Consider the following 14,735-nt stretch of genomic DNA (forward strand, 5'->3'; position numbering starts at 1 on the left):
TGTTTTTACCATTCAATATCCTACAGATTTAAGCCAAATGTGTATTTATTTTTTTCTTGTTAGCCAGAAATATACAATTTTATAATACATTTGAAATTTCACTGTAAGAGTCTTGCTGGACATTTAGAAATGCAAAGACTCATTTCAGTGAGCAGAATAATATAATTCTACACAATGAAGGTGCAGAAAAAGAGTTTTTACATTGGGAGAATTTCATAGATTTTAGTGTATCTCTGAAAATAATTTTTGCATCAAATGAAAAGGTAAAAACGGTCCCGCCCCCAAACTTGAACTTTTAAGCCTAATTACTGGAAAAAGCATCCATGTAAACTATGCTTTTATTTGCCTCTTTCTCAACAATTCACACTTTAGTAAATAACTCTGCTAGGGGTTTAATATTGTAATACCATTTCAAGATGAAAGATTTCAAATCCTGAACAAATAATTACAGCTAAGCTTACAATGGCTTGGATGGATGAAAATATTATTAATGGGATACCACAGACTGAAGATGACTGTCATTTTAATGAATTATATACAATTGCAAAAAATATATTTAAAGAATAGAACAAGAATATAAATTAATTATGCAAGTTCCTGTATTTGCTGTAAATCCCAGAGATTCTCAGCTTTTGCGGTGAACTCTCACCAGACCAGGAGGTGGCAAAGCTTCTTAAAAAGCTACTTTTGGGCTTTTTCTTGAATTGAATTAATTTCAGTTACAGTGAATACTCTCTTAAAGAACGCTATGAAGTAGCCTATTAAAGGTAGCTGGGACTTGTAAGGTACGTGAAGTGCGCACAACTATTGGTACTATCCAGGAGAAGTATAATTTTGCCCTGTGATACCTTTACTGCAGGGTTAAGTATTAGAATGCAGGAAAACTGTGTCAGGGGACATAGGACATCTATCTGGTCCTCCAATCTATTCCATATTATTGATATAGCTATACAGATACTGGAGGTAGAAACATAAAAACATAGAAACATAGAATGTGATGGCAGATAAGAACCATTCGGCCCATCTAGTCTGTCCAATTATTTTCTAAATACTTTCATTAGTCCCTGGCCTAATCTTATAGTTAGGAGTTAGGATAGCCTTATGCATATCCCACGCATGCTTAAACTCCTTTACTGTGTTAACCTCTACCACTTCAGCTGGAAGGCTTTTCCATGCATCCACTACCCTCTCAGTAAAGTAATACTTCTGGATATTCTTTTGAAACCTTTGTCCCTCTAATTTAAGACTATGTTCTCTTGTTGTGGTAGTTTTTCTTCTTTTAAATATGTAATGCAAAGTTTGGAGATTCTGCTCCTTTGCTGCCTGAAAATCATAGCTGGTATGAGTTTCACGGTGTCAAGTAACTCTAATCATATACTGCATGGAAACGTCTCATAAATAAACATTGAGAAGCAAAAAATTGACTGAATTGAATACATTTTTATCACATCTCACCTTTACCTTCTGTATGAGGATAAAACATAACTGCATATCTCATTAAATATTTCAGAAACAAGTAAAACATACAAAAAAATTCCAACCGAACTATACACAACAAGAAAGAAAATGATGTTGAGATATGCATTATATTGTACTAGTCCGTAATAGTTGTTTTTTTTTTTTTTAGCTTTTGTGCATATTAAAGTGTTTATTCTATAAATTTCACCATTTACTAAACATATATACTTTATTGTTATGTGTTGTAGAACCATGACTTCGGCAACATCACCAATCATTCTGAAATGGGACCCCAAAAGTTTAGAAATTAGGACACTTACCGTGGAGAGTCTACTGGAGCCACTCGTGACCCAGGTAAGATTTATTTAAAAAAAAAATGCAAGTTACATGATATAAATATATATGCAGTGGCAAAAGCAGGATTGGGAAAAATAGTTTTTGTCTTTGTGGAGTGTCCAAATAAAATGCATTTATGTGTAAACAATACTTTTCTATATGTTCACATCGTTGGAAAACAGAACAATGCAATTAAACAAATCTATTCAACTTTATATAAGTGGTGGTAACAGTAACTGAGTATTATATCTCAAGTGTCCCTATTGGCAATAATTGGGACTGCAGCTACAAAGAAAAGAAATGTGCTGACCAATGATTATTATTGGTATTTAAATAGCGCCAACTAATTCTCCAGTGCTTTACAATATTATGAAAGGGGGGTGGAATTTACAATAAATGAGACAATAGGTAGATGAGAGCCCTGCTCAAACGGCCTTACAGTCTAGAGGAGGTGGGGTACAAAAACACAACAGGGCAGCAAGGGTGACAGCTGCCAAACAAGTAGCAGAACTGGTTGAGGTGAGAGTGGAGTATGGCTCTTTAGGAGAGCACGAGACAGATATGGATAAGTATAGATACGTTACGCTGGGAGTCCATAAGCATTTCTGAACAGATGGGTTTTGAGGGACTTCTTAAATAATTGAAGACTAGGGAAGAGTGTGATGGGGGTAGGCAGACTGTTCCAAAGGAAGGGAGCCACCCTGCGAGAAGCCCTGCAAGCGCGAGTTAGCAGTAAGGGTGCGAGCAGCAGACAGGAGAAGGTTGAGAGGAGAGACAGAGAAGGGGCATATCTATAAATCAAGGATGAAATGTAAGAGGGGCTTGAGCTGTTCGACTTCTGGGGAGACCAACTAAGAGAAAATTAGATTGAACTAAAGCATCCAATGATGCTTGAGCTTTTCCATCCTTATAAGGAATAAAACCATAGCAAGAATTGTTCATTCCGGATTGATAGTTTGCTGTTTTATTTTTTTCCTAAAGAATCTTGTCTTCTCTTCTTGTGCAGTTTGATACCCGAGCATATAGTTTTTTCCTTTAACAGTTAATATTCATTTCTAACTATTTCATCTTTACTGTCAGTGTCCGCAGAGTATAACTGTTTTGTGACTGACGGCAGAGGAAAATAAATTTGTCATTTTTTAGATTTCTTATACATCACTGCCTGGAGCTTGCCAAATCACGGAATTTACTTTAGCGGATGTATATTTTCCTTTGCTCTTTATTTAGCTATTTTCTATCCACTTTTCTAAACAAGAAATAAAAGTGTTTTCAAAAAGCCACTTATATAAAAATGTGCTAAAGTACGGTAGTTTAGCAATAAACTGGTAAATTGCTTTAGATTTCCTAGAACATTGACGGGTAGCCTTGGAACCTCAAATATTTTTGAACTACATTTCCCATGATACCCATTCATCCTGAAGTTATCCAGAACTCCCGTAGATATCTTAATTAGAACTTACCATGAAATTGAGTCATACATTTCAAAACAATTGTGTTTGTGCTCAAATGTATTCATTAAGAATCATTTCTCTGTTTTAAAATGAAAAAAAAAAACACTGCCATCTCCATTAAAGGAACACTATAGTCACCTAAATTACTTTAGCTAAATAAAGCAGTTTTAGTGTATCATTCCCCTGCAATTTCACTGCTCAATTCACTGTCATTTAGGAGTTAAATCACTTTGTTTCTGTTTATGCAGCCCTAGCCACACCTCCCCTGGCTATGATTGACAGAGCCTGCATGAAAAAAAAACTGGTTTCACTTTCAAACAGATGTAATTTCCCTTAAATAATTGTATCTCAATCTCTAAATTGAACTTTAATCACATACAGGAAGCTCTTGCAGGGTCTAGCAAGCTATTAATATAGCAGGGGATAAGAAAATCTTAATTAAACAGAACTTGCAATAAAGAAAGCCCAAATAGGGCTCTATTTACAGGAAGTGTTTATGGAAGGCTGTGCAAGTCACATGCAGGGAGGTGTGACTAGGCTTCATAAACAAAGGGATTTAACTCCTAAATGGCAGAGGATTGAGCAGTGAGGCTGCAGGGGCATGTTCTATACACCAAAACTGCTTCATTAAGCTAAAGTTGTTTAGGTGACTATAGTGTCCCTTTAAATGTTGAGACCCCTGGCTAAAGAGTCCCTCATCTGGGGCTTTAGCTCCCAAATCAAGGGTGCCCAAAAAGTAGATCCCCAGATGTTGTAGAACTACAACTCATATGATGCTTTGAATGGTTCTAGAATGTCTGTAGAATGACAAAGCATCATGAAAGCTACTATGCCGTCCTTATTTTGGTGGCTCTAAAAGCCGCAGGACGGCATAGTACGCCCTGCGATCTTATGTACTTACCCGGTCGCCGGCGATCCCACGCCGGCGATCGCGGTATGGGGGACTTACCTGGGAGCCCAGGGAGTCCCCCTGCGTCCTCTTCAGCCGCCCAGGGCCATGTGATCGCGAGGTCCTTGCGAGGACCCCGCGATCACATGGACGGCATAGCCGTCCAAGGCATTGCCAGCAGGGGGAGTGCCTGTAATGACAGGTACTCCCCCTGCTGTCTGAAAAAAAAATAAAAAATGTTAAAACAGTGTAAAAATAAATTATATATACTTAGATCATATATATATTTATTATATATATGATCTAAGTATATATATACACACATATACACACATACACATAAATATGCATACACTGTCTACGTGTATTTTAATATTAATATATACATAATTATATATACCGTATATACTCGAGTATAAGCCGAGTTTTTCAGCCCATTTTTTGGGCTGAAAAACCCCAACTCGGCTTATACTCGAGTCAGAGTCTGTATTATGGCAATTTGCATTGCCATAATACAGACCGGGGGAGAGGGGGGCTGGCAGAGCTGTACTTACCTTTCCTGCAGCTCCTGTCAGCTCTCTCCTCCTCCGCGCCGTCCGTTCAGCACCTCGGTCAGCTCCCAGTGTAAGTCTCGCGAGAGCCGCGGCTCTCGCGAGACTTACACTGGGAGCTGACAGAGGGAGCTGCACAGACCGCGCGGAGGAGGAGAGAGCTGACAGGAGCTGCAGGAAAGGTAAGTACAGCTCTGCCAGCCCCCCTCTCCCCCCCACTGAACTACCAATGCCACTGGACCACCAGGGAAGGAGCCCCCCTCCCTGCCATATATCAAGCAGGGAGGGGGGACGAAAAAAAAATATATAAATAAAATAATTAAAAAAAATTAATAATAAAAAAAAGGGGGTATAAGGACCACTATGGGAGGGGGGAGGGGGGGGGGTATAAGGACCACTATGGGAGGGAGGTAGTGGGTTAAGGACCACTATGGGAGGGAGGGGGGTATAAGGACCGCTATGGGAGGGAGGGGGGGTATAAGGACCACTATGGGAGGGAGGGGGGGGGTAAGGACCACTATGGGAGGGGGGGGGGTAAGGACCACTATGGGAGGGAGGGGGGGGATAAGGACCACTATGGGAGGGAGGGGGGGGGATAAGGACCACTATGGGAGGGAGGGGGGGGATAAGGACCACTATGGGAGGGAGGGGGGTATAAGGACCACTATGGGAGGGAGGGGGGGATAAGGACCACTATGGGAGGGAGGGGGATAAGGACCACTATTGGAGGGAGGGGGGTATAAGGACCACTATGGGAGGGAGGGGGGGTATAAGGACCACTATGGGAGGGAGGGGGGGTATAAGGACCACTATGGGAGGGGGTGGGATAAGGACCACTATGGGAGGGAGGGGGGGTATAAGGACCATTATGGGAGGGAGGGGGGGGGTATATGGACCACTATGGGAGGGATGGGGGGGGATAAGGAACACTATGGGAGGGAGAAGGGGGATAAGGACCACTATGAGAGGGAGGGGGTGGGATAAGGACCACTATGGGAGGGGAGGGGGAAGTAAGGACCACTAGGGGAGGGGAGGGTAAGGACCACTAGGGGAGGGGTGAGTCAGGACCACTGGGGGGGGGAGTGAAGGAACACGGGGGTGGGGAGGTAAGGACCACTGAGGGAGGAGGAGGGGAAGTCAGGACATATGGGGGGGGAGGGGGCGGCAAAAAATGTTTTGCCTACGGCGGCAAATATCCTTGCACCGGCCCTGCACACACTGCATTCACACACTGCATTCATGCACACACACACTGCATTCATGCACACACACACTGCATTCATGCACACACACACTGCATTCATGCACACACACACTGCACTCATACACACACGCTGCACTCATACACACACACATACGCACACACTGCATTCATTATACACACACTGTAAATAAATATTCAATTAATATATTTTTTTTAGGATCTAATTTTATTTAGAAATTTACCAGTAGCTGCTGCATTTCCCACCCTAGTCTTATACTCGAGTCAATAAGTTTTCCCAGTTTTTTGGGATAAAATTAGGGGCCTCGGCTTATATTCGGGTCGGCTTATACTCGAGTATATACGGTATATATATTAATATCAAAATACACGTACAATGATATTGATTAAATATATATAATTTTCATTATATATATATTTATGTATAATAAAAAATAAATATATAAATACGTTAAAAAAATAAATAAAAAAAAAATAAAAAAAAAATAGATAAAAAATATATAAACATGCGTAATTTCGTTCTAACTGTATTTTAAAATTAATATATATATATTGATATCAAAATACATGTAGAACGAAATAATATATATATATCTATATACATAAGTATATACGTATATATCACTATGTATATACCTATATATAAATAAAAATAATTAAAAAAAATTATATACATATATATACACACATATATATATACACACATATATATATATAATAATTCTATGCATATATTTATGTAATAATTTTACATAATTAGGTCATTTTATTAATTACAATTTGCAGGACCTGCCTGCCAACCCAGGCCAAAAGTTCAGGGAATTACATTGTCTAGCACTATATTTAACTCTGTAACTTTCCAAGACACCATGAAACCTGTACATGGGGGGTACTGTTTTACTCGGAAGACTTCGCTGAACACAAATATTAGTGTTTCAAAACAGTAAAATATATTACAACGACGATATCGTCAGTGACAGTGACATTTTTTGCATTTTTCACACACAAATGGCACTTACACTGATGATATAATTGTTGTGATACGTTTTACTGTTTTGAAACACTAATATTTGTGTTCAGCGAAGTCTCCTGAGTATAACAGTACCCCTCATGTACAGGTTTTATGGTGTTTTCAAAAGTTACAGAGTCAAATATTAGGTTTGCGTTTCAGTTTTTTCACATTAAAATTCGCCAGGTTGCCTTTGAGACCGTATGGTAGCCCAGGAATGAAAATTATCCCCATGATGGCATACCATTTGCAATAGTAGACAACCCAGGGTATTGCAAATAGGGTATGTTCAGTTTTTTTAGTAGCCACTTAGTCACAAACACTGGCCAAAATTTGCGTTCAAATTAGTTTTTTGCATTTTCAAATATTAACACTAACTTTGGCCAGTGTTTGTGACCAAGTGGCTACTAAAAAAGACTGGACATACTCAATTTGCAATACCTTAGGTTGTCTACTTTTGCAAATGGTATGCCATCATGGGGGTAATTCTTATTTCTGGGCTACCATATGGTCTCAAAGGCAACGTAACCAATCTGGCGAATTTCAATGTAAAAAAACTGAAATATGTAACACGCTATATTTGACCCTGTAACTTCCCAAAACACCATAAAACCTGTACATAGGGGGTACTGTTTTACACGCGAGACATCGTTGAATACAAATATGTGTATTGTATTGCAGTAAAAGCAAACAGTATTATGACATTCACAGTTAGAATGTCACGTAAAACTAAAAAAATTTAAAAAAATCTTATTTTCTCCCATTTTTTAATTTTTTTTTCATATTAAATTATGTTCCATACCTAAATATTTGATGTTAAACGAAAGCCCCATTTCCCCTGAATAAAATGATATATAATAATGGGGGGTGCATTTAATATGAAAGAGGTGAATTATGGTTGGACAGACATATAGCGCAAATGCCAGGTTTTGTTTACGTTTTTTTGGATCACAACTTGTACATTTGGCTGCGGTCTTAAGGGGTTAAACACATGCAATTATATGTGTGTGTTTGTGTTTGTTAGTGTGTGTTTGCCTTATGTGTTTGCAAGTATAATTCCAGCTATGAGTAAGCAAACCGTATTGTTCTATTACCTTGTTATCGTGAAGCCTTCACACACTGTGCATTTTAACAATATAATCTATATTGACAAGGATGCCTGAATTAGACAGCAACTATTGGAGAAATTCTATGCAAGGTAGAGTTGCAAAAATAGCTACAACAATTATCTCCATAATGACTGCTCAGCAAGCAGAGATTAACTACTTCTTTGCTGGAAAAGTGAGTGTTGTGACATTGATTCGTATGTGTATTTTCGTTTGTTAATTCAAATACAAAGATGCAAAAGATTTTGGGGGAAAAAGTTCTATGAGTTGCCGTCAACTGGGCTTACAGACACAAAAATATTCTTCCCAAGCCATGTAATAACAAAAAAAAAACAGCAAATAAAATTATTAATAATTACAAAATAATTATTAAATACCATTTTCACTCCACAATTCAATACATTTTAGTGTTTTTTGGAAAATGTATTTATTCATTATTTTCATAATATTTATCTTTTTTTTCCCCCAAATGTATATTGTTTTTTTGGTTTTTTTTCACATCAGAATATGGTATTTGTTATGTCATGTTTGACTGACATCAGTGTCAACAATATCAAATACCCAATCATCATTTGTTTTGTTTCTATTTTTCTTTTCTTCTTTATATATATATATTTTCCCCTTCTCATAATTTAAATTTTTTTATCCCCTTTTTTCCCTCCTTTTTTTTCCATTTTATTTAACAATTAAATACAAACAACACTGTCAAGGGTCTAATATTTTTATTAAAATATATTGGGGAAAAAAAGATATAAGCTTATGAAAATAATTAACAAAAACATTTTCCAGAAACCCCTAAAATGTATTGAATTGTGGAGTGAAAATTATATTTTCACTCCACAATTCTTTGCTGCTTGGGAGTTGGGAGGGATGCACATTTGGGATATTTAAATCATTAATGATCTAGCACTGCACAATTTCTGTTCACCATCATAGTTTCTACATATTAGTACAAAAATAGGTTGTGAAAAAAAAAAAATCTAGAAAACCTTTATTTATAGTTATTTAGACCATTTAGCAATATATTAGTAAATTGCACTGATAAAAAACAAAAAACTTGGGGCGGAGCCGAGCTAGCGAAGCGACCAGACGCACAACATGAGCTCCTGTAACAAAGGCTCAATTATGCTGATAAAACGGGGTAAAGTGACACGACTCACCCACAACACAGCCCACTGGACTAAGGAAGCTCTTACGGACCCGGAGACACTTTACTCGATACCCGATCTGTCCGGGAACCGCATCAACTGGTTTGGGCCTACTGGGAGAGGCGAGGGAGGGGGAAGGACGGCCGCCTTCCTGCCTGACACTGAAACCCTTACACGAGCAAGTACTGCTTCCCCCCCCCCCCCCCCCCGTGTGGACCGGTGGGGGATATCCCGGTCCCCGCCAAAAGAGGCACCCCACCCTCACTACAACACGACAGTCTTGGCGCTCCCCTCAAGCAGCATGGGAGCGGGGGCCTCCAACATGGCGGAAAAGCATGATCCAACCACAAGAGACATGCGACAGCACCAACATGCACCATCAGGCCCCAGTGGCCATGCTAAAGACTCCATTGCAGATATCTTTGACCGCTTCTGGGCCAAGCTGGCACTGCGTCTACAACCGGCGAAGACACACCGCAATCCTTTCACCCGGGACAGGGTTTACGGCGCTGGGAAATCCGGGACTCCACCTCAGGGCACAACAAAGTCCCTCGCCACTAACTCACACATTAAAAGCCCTCCCAGGCTGAGAGCAGTAAGGGACATACCCCGTTGGTGCCGGCCACATCAGTGGAGAGCGGCTACACGGTGACCAGCATCGACCAGCAGGACTCCCCGCATTATCCCGAATGGCCCATACTGGCTCCCAGGCTCGTGGCAAGATGGCACCAGCTCTGATACAGTCCTGGGGCAAAGAGGGAATCCCGTCTGAACAACGCTATGTAACCTCCCTAACGAACAGGAGTAAAAGTGAGAGACGCCAGCTCGGACTAACATCGGCCTTCAGCAGACGCCGAACGCTGGACAGCGAGGTATTGACCCTGCAGCATGACAGAAATTGGAGGGTTGCCTCACGATGCCTGAACACGGTAAATTCACGGCAACGTGACCGCACACCTCCCTACAGACTAGGCATCGGATGAAAGGGCGGTAAGACCCGGTCTGCCTGTTGGCCAGCCCCGGTGATGAACCCAACGCAGACGACCTGGCAGAACCAACATAACCTGACGAACAAATGTAATGAGCCAATACCCAGGGACATAGACCTATACAAAACATACTCTGTCCCTACATCGGACTAAACACCAAACACCTGAATCTCCAATGCTATTGCGGGACACCATCTTATTACCTCGTCATGATTGACCTAGGCCCCAGCGACTACCAGGAAGGCCCAACACGACTACGCTGCACCACAAACCAAGTTAATCACTGCTGCCACTAGCAAAGATCAGACAGACGTCGAACACCTTGCCTGAATGCTACTTTGAGTTTACCTGCTTCCACTCCTGCGGGCTGCTGGGCCTGACACCAGGACTATCATGGCAAAACTTAGTCTGGCTCCATCAGGGAACTGGCTGGCTCCAAAGAGGAGCTGAGGACTTTCCCACTCCTGGCAAGTTGTTCCAACGGCACCCGCAACAGACTCAGAAGCTCTCTGTCTTTTTTGTCTTGCATGAGTTGGACTCGCAAATGAAGGGTCTTGGGGACCACCGAGGGGTCACCCTCAGTTATAGTTACTCCTGATGCATATACCCTATCTTTGTTTAATCTTTTTACTTTCTGTTTTTATATGCACTGTGCTTTCCATAAGTATACTTAATCCTCCTTATGTATAGACAGTACCGCTGATAGCCAGTATATATTGTTCTGATAAGTTTGCCTCGCATGCTTATACCTAGGTACTACTCAGCATCTGAACGCACATACTCATGGATAGGTTACTGTATTGCGATAAATGTTTATAGCTCAGGCAGTAGCACAACGAGCCTGCTCACTGTACCGAGCGACACCTGGCCGGTTGACCCTCTGTTGTTCTTAACTCTACTCACTTTTAAAGAAAATTGTCTAGACCTATTATATTTACACATTGTACATTCCAGTATTGCATCTCGCTACACTCTACTCATACACTCAGCAGATATGCATTCAGATGCCTGAACACAATAGCGACGCAAAGTTTAATGTTACTTAAGCTTACCTACTACAATGCTCATACTCAACTACCTTTAAACATAAAATTTGTGCTAGATATTGCATGTACCTCTCTGTTAAACTGTATACTATGCGTTGGAGGAATGCTGTTGGGGTACCTCACAACCGATTGTTAAAAGCTTCTGCACAACAAAAATAAAGAATTAAAAAAAAAAAAACTGAAAGGGTTTACTTACTAGTAGTTAATGACTGTGAATTAACAATCATATTTCAAAATTTGGGGCAAAAGTTCTGAGTGCACTGGAGTAGTTATGGTGCCAGGAGTGCACTATTGCTCCTTTAGTATAAATACTCAAAACTCTCGTTAATTCATCTCAGTAGGAAGTGGGAGCTGAAAGCAAAGCAGGGCTAGCTCATTGGCTGGGAGCTTCTGGCAATAGAGGAAGGAAGGTGCGACCTCAAGCAAGAAGTCAAACTATTACCAAACAGTTTGCGAAAGGAACCAAAACCACTACGACCCCCCAGTATGTTGTGTATTACTGCTGCTCATGCACACTGTCAGGATTATTTATTAAATTGAGAATCTAAAGTGACATAGAGCTAAATAAAAGCTGACCGGGAAGCATAGTTGACTTAGAAAAAAGTCTCAGTTGTCGCTACTTTTACCTTAAATTTGAAATCCACATTGAGTTCGCTTTGAATGCTCATTTTAGTAAATAAACATGTGTAAATTACTATGAGTTTTATTCCTGTGATGCTCAGTGAGATATCTTGCATTGGAACTGGAACCTCAGAACTCAAACTTAATCCATTCCCGAAGGCTGCTCGAGTCCCGAAGTGTTCGAGAACCGAATCAACATTTTCCAGCATTTTACATTTATATGTATGCAGAGATCACTCTAATAATAAGCACCTTACATTTATTTGAGTGGTTCCTGCCTTTCAACTTGCTAAAAATTTACGGTTGACAATTATCACAATTATTTATAATAATTGTCTGACTTGAAAATGAGACATGGCTCTTTGTTGTATGTTCGGGTACCGAAGATCGTTCGTGTACAAAGCCAATTTTTACTCATTGCTCTTTGTGTATGTTCGGGTACCGAAGATCCTTCACGTACTGAGACATTTTTTACTCCAAATTTTTTGTTCGACTTCCGAATTGTTCGGAAACAGGACCGTTCGAGTTCCGAGGTTCCACTGTACATTTATCTATAATGATCGGAATACCAGGACTATGCGTAATAAATTGGGATGCATGTCAGTTATTCCCTTAGCCATAAGGTCATTATTCATCCTAAGTAAATTCAGAAAGCAATAGTCTTCTGTAGTGACTCCTTTGTAATTGCATCACTATGCAACAACAAAGCTTCATTTGAAATTGCATCTATTTTACCTGTATAAGAAAGAGCTTTTAATAATTTGTGTGTATATTGCTTCCAAATTAATATCCGGTAGATCTTATAAAAAATATACTTAGTATATGACTAATTTGTTTTATTCAGGATCCATGCAGCAATCAATATATAGACATTTTTAGCTGATATTAAGTAAAACGTATTCAACTACTTCTCATTGCGATGGATGCAGGTCGTGGTTGGATCATTCCAACATTTTATAACTTTGTGTGCCTTTGATTAACTATACTATGGTAGCAATAAAATCATCAAATTTCAATCAATGTCTAATTTAAGTTCATACATTATTCTGTGGTTCAGGTAAAAAGAGTGTCAGTAAGCTAGGTCTCCTGACCAAATGTTTAGATAGGCAGATCTCTGGAAATAAAGTGTGCAAATCAAGGTTGAAACTATAGAAATATAGAGTGTTTTCCAGATATTTTTAGAAATGTTTTTTTTCATTAGACTTGACATGATATACAGTACATTCCATTGCAGTATCTTCATTCTTAATTTACTAATCTCTCAGATAAAAACATAGAAACATAGAATGTGACAGCAGATAAGAACCATTCGGCCCATCTAGTCTGCCCAATTTTCTAAATACTTTCATTAGTCCCTGGCCTTATCTTATAGTTAGGATAGCCTTATGCCTATCCCACGCATGCTTAAACTCCTTTACTGTGTTAACCTCTACCACTTCAGCAGGAAGGCTATTCCATGCATCCACTACCCTCTCAGTAAAGTAATACTTCCTGGTATTAATTTTAAACCTTTGTCCCTCTAATTTAAGACTATGTCCTCTTGTTGTGGTAGTTTTTCATCTTTTAAATATAGTCTCCTACTTTACTGTGTTGATTCCCTTTATGTCTTTAAATGTTTCTATCATACCCCTTGTCTCGTCTTTACTCCAATTAAGATCCTGTGTTAAGATCCTTTAACCATTCCTGGTTTTATCCTGCAATCAGATGCTAGATTTAACTTTTTGTGTTAATGCATGCACTTATAGTTTTGAAGCTTTCAGCTGTTATTTTTTTATTTTTTTTATTTTTTTTCTTAATTCTCATAATCCTGCAAAGCTAATCATGAGACTCGTGCAAGGTAAATTGGCTGCATGATAGCTGCTATTCCTGCTGGTCACTAAATAACACTCAGTACAAACAAAACACGAAAGGAAAAAATAAATTACAAAAATAAAAAACAAATACACAGATCAACCACTGATATCATCAGTTGTTAGAGCCCTAACAACATGCGCTCTATCCTTTATTTTATCAAGAATAACGTCAGGATTTAGGAAACCACAAGATTATGTTTGAAAAGATTAAAGTCTTTCTCGAGAAATCACCGCTATAACTTTCTTCTTTAAATGTGTATCTCTGCTGTATAATCGAGACCAATTTACACTGAGTGCATTGCCAAGCACTGCAGATAGGATGGAAAAACACACAGTTTGACACTTAAACAGAATACTTTGTCCCCAGAATTCATTACATTCTTTCCATTTTCCATATTGATTCTGTTTCTTAACTACACAGGAGGCTATGTCTAATCCTCAACCAAAAAAATAAAAGTGACAGACAGCATTGAATGCTATTTAATATGACATCTTATCTGTCATACATGACAATACCTCACTGTTGGCTAAATTATTCTTTTATTCTAGTCCATGCTGGAATAAATGGAAAGATTTCAAAACTAAATCACCTTCTAGCTTAATACTGTTATGTTGTGCTTTTTTATCTCCTTCTTTGTGTTCTTTTTAGTAATAAAGAAAGACAACCCCCCCCCCCCCACCCCCAAAAAAAAAAAAATAGATGGTGTTTTTAACACTATAGGGTCAGGAATACATGTTTGTGTTCCTGACACTATAGTGCTCCTTTTAATAAATATAGGTTTACGCACGTTATATTTTTTTTCCAAACAACACCTTTTAGTGTACAACTAGCTGAAAATGATTAAAACTTTAAAAATTATTAGTTTTTCTGATCGTAATACCAGTGAAACATTTCAAACCATGTATTTTTCCTGGGGAAATGTTCTTCTGTGAAAAGATGGTTCCATGCGATTGTCGCAATAGTAAGAAATCTTGGTAGACCTTCACCAGAAAGGCAATATATGAATACTCTCTGGAACTCCACTGATAACATTTTAGTTTTTTTCAATCTCTGCA

The 14,735-nt window shown here is 39.1% G+C and overlaps 1 protein-coding gene across 4 annotated transcripts in view; it reads left to right on the forward strand.

Moving 5' to 3' along the window:
• Positions 1-14,735, forward strand: part of CTNNA2 (catenin alpha 2) — a 1,421,691-nt gene that overhangs the window by 157,161 nt on the left and 1,249,795 nt on the right. For all 4 annotated transcript variants that reach the window (XM_063457611.1, XM_063457613.1, XM_063457612.1 and 1 more), the window contains exon 2: positions 1,707-1,812. In XM_063457611.1, the coding sequence (XP_063313681.1) occupies positions 1,711-1,812 (102 nt within the window). In that variant the 5' untranslated portion in view covers positions 1,707-1,710. The remainder of the gene's footprint in view (positions 1-1,706; positions 1,813-14,735) is intronic.

Source organism: Pelobates fuscus, chromosome 6 (genome assembly GCF_036172605.1).
Source record: "Pelobates fuscus isolate aPelFus1 chromosome 6, aPelFus1.pri, whole genome shotgun sequence".
NCBI lineage: Eukaryota > Metazoa > Chordata > Amphibia > Anura > Pelobatidae > Pelobates > Pelobates fuscus.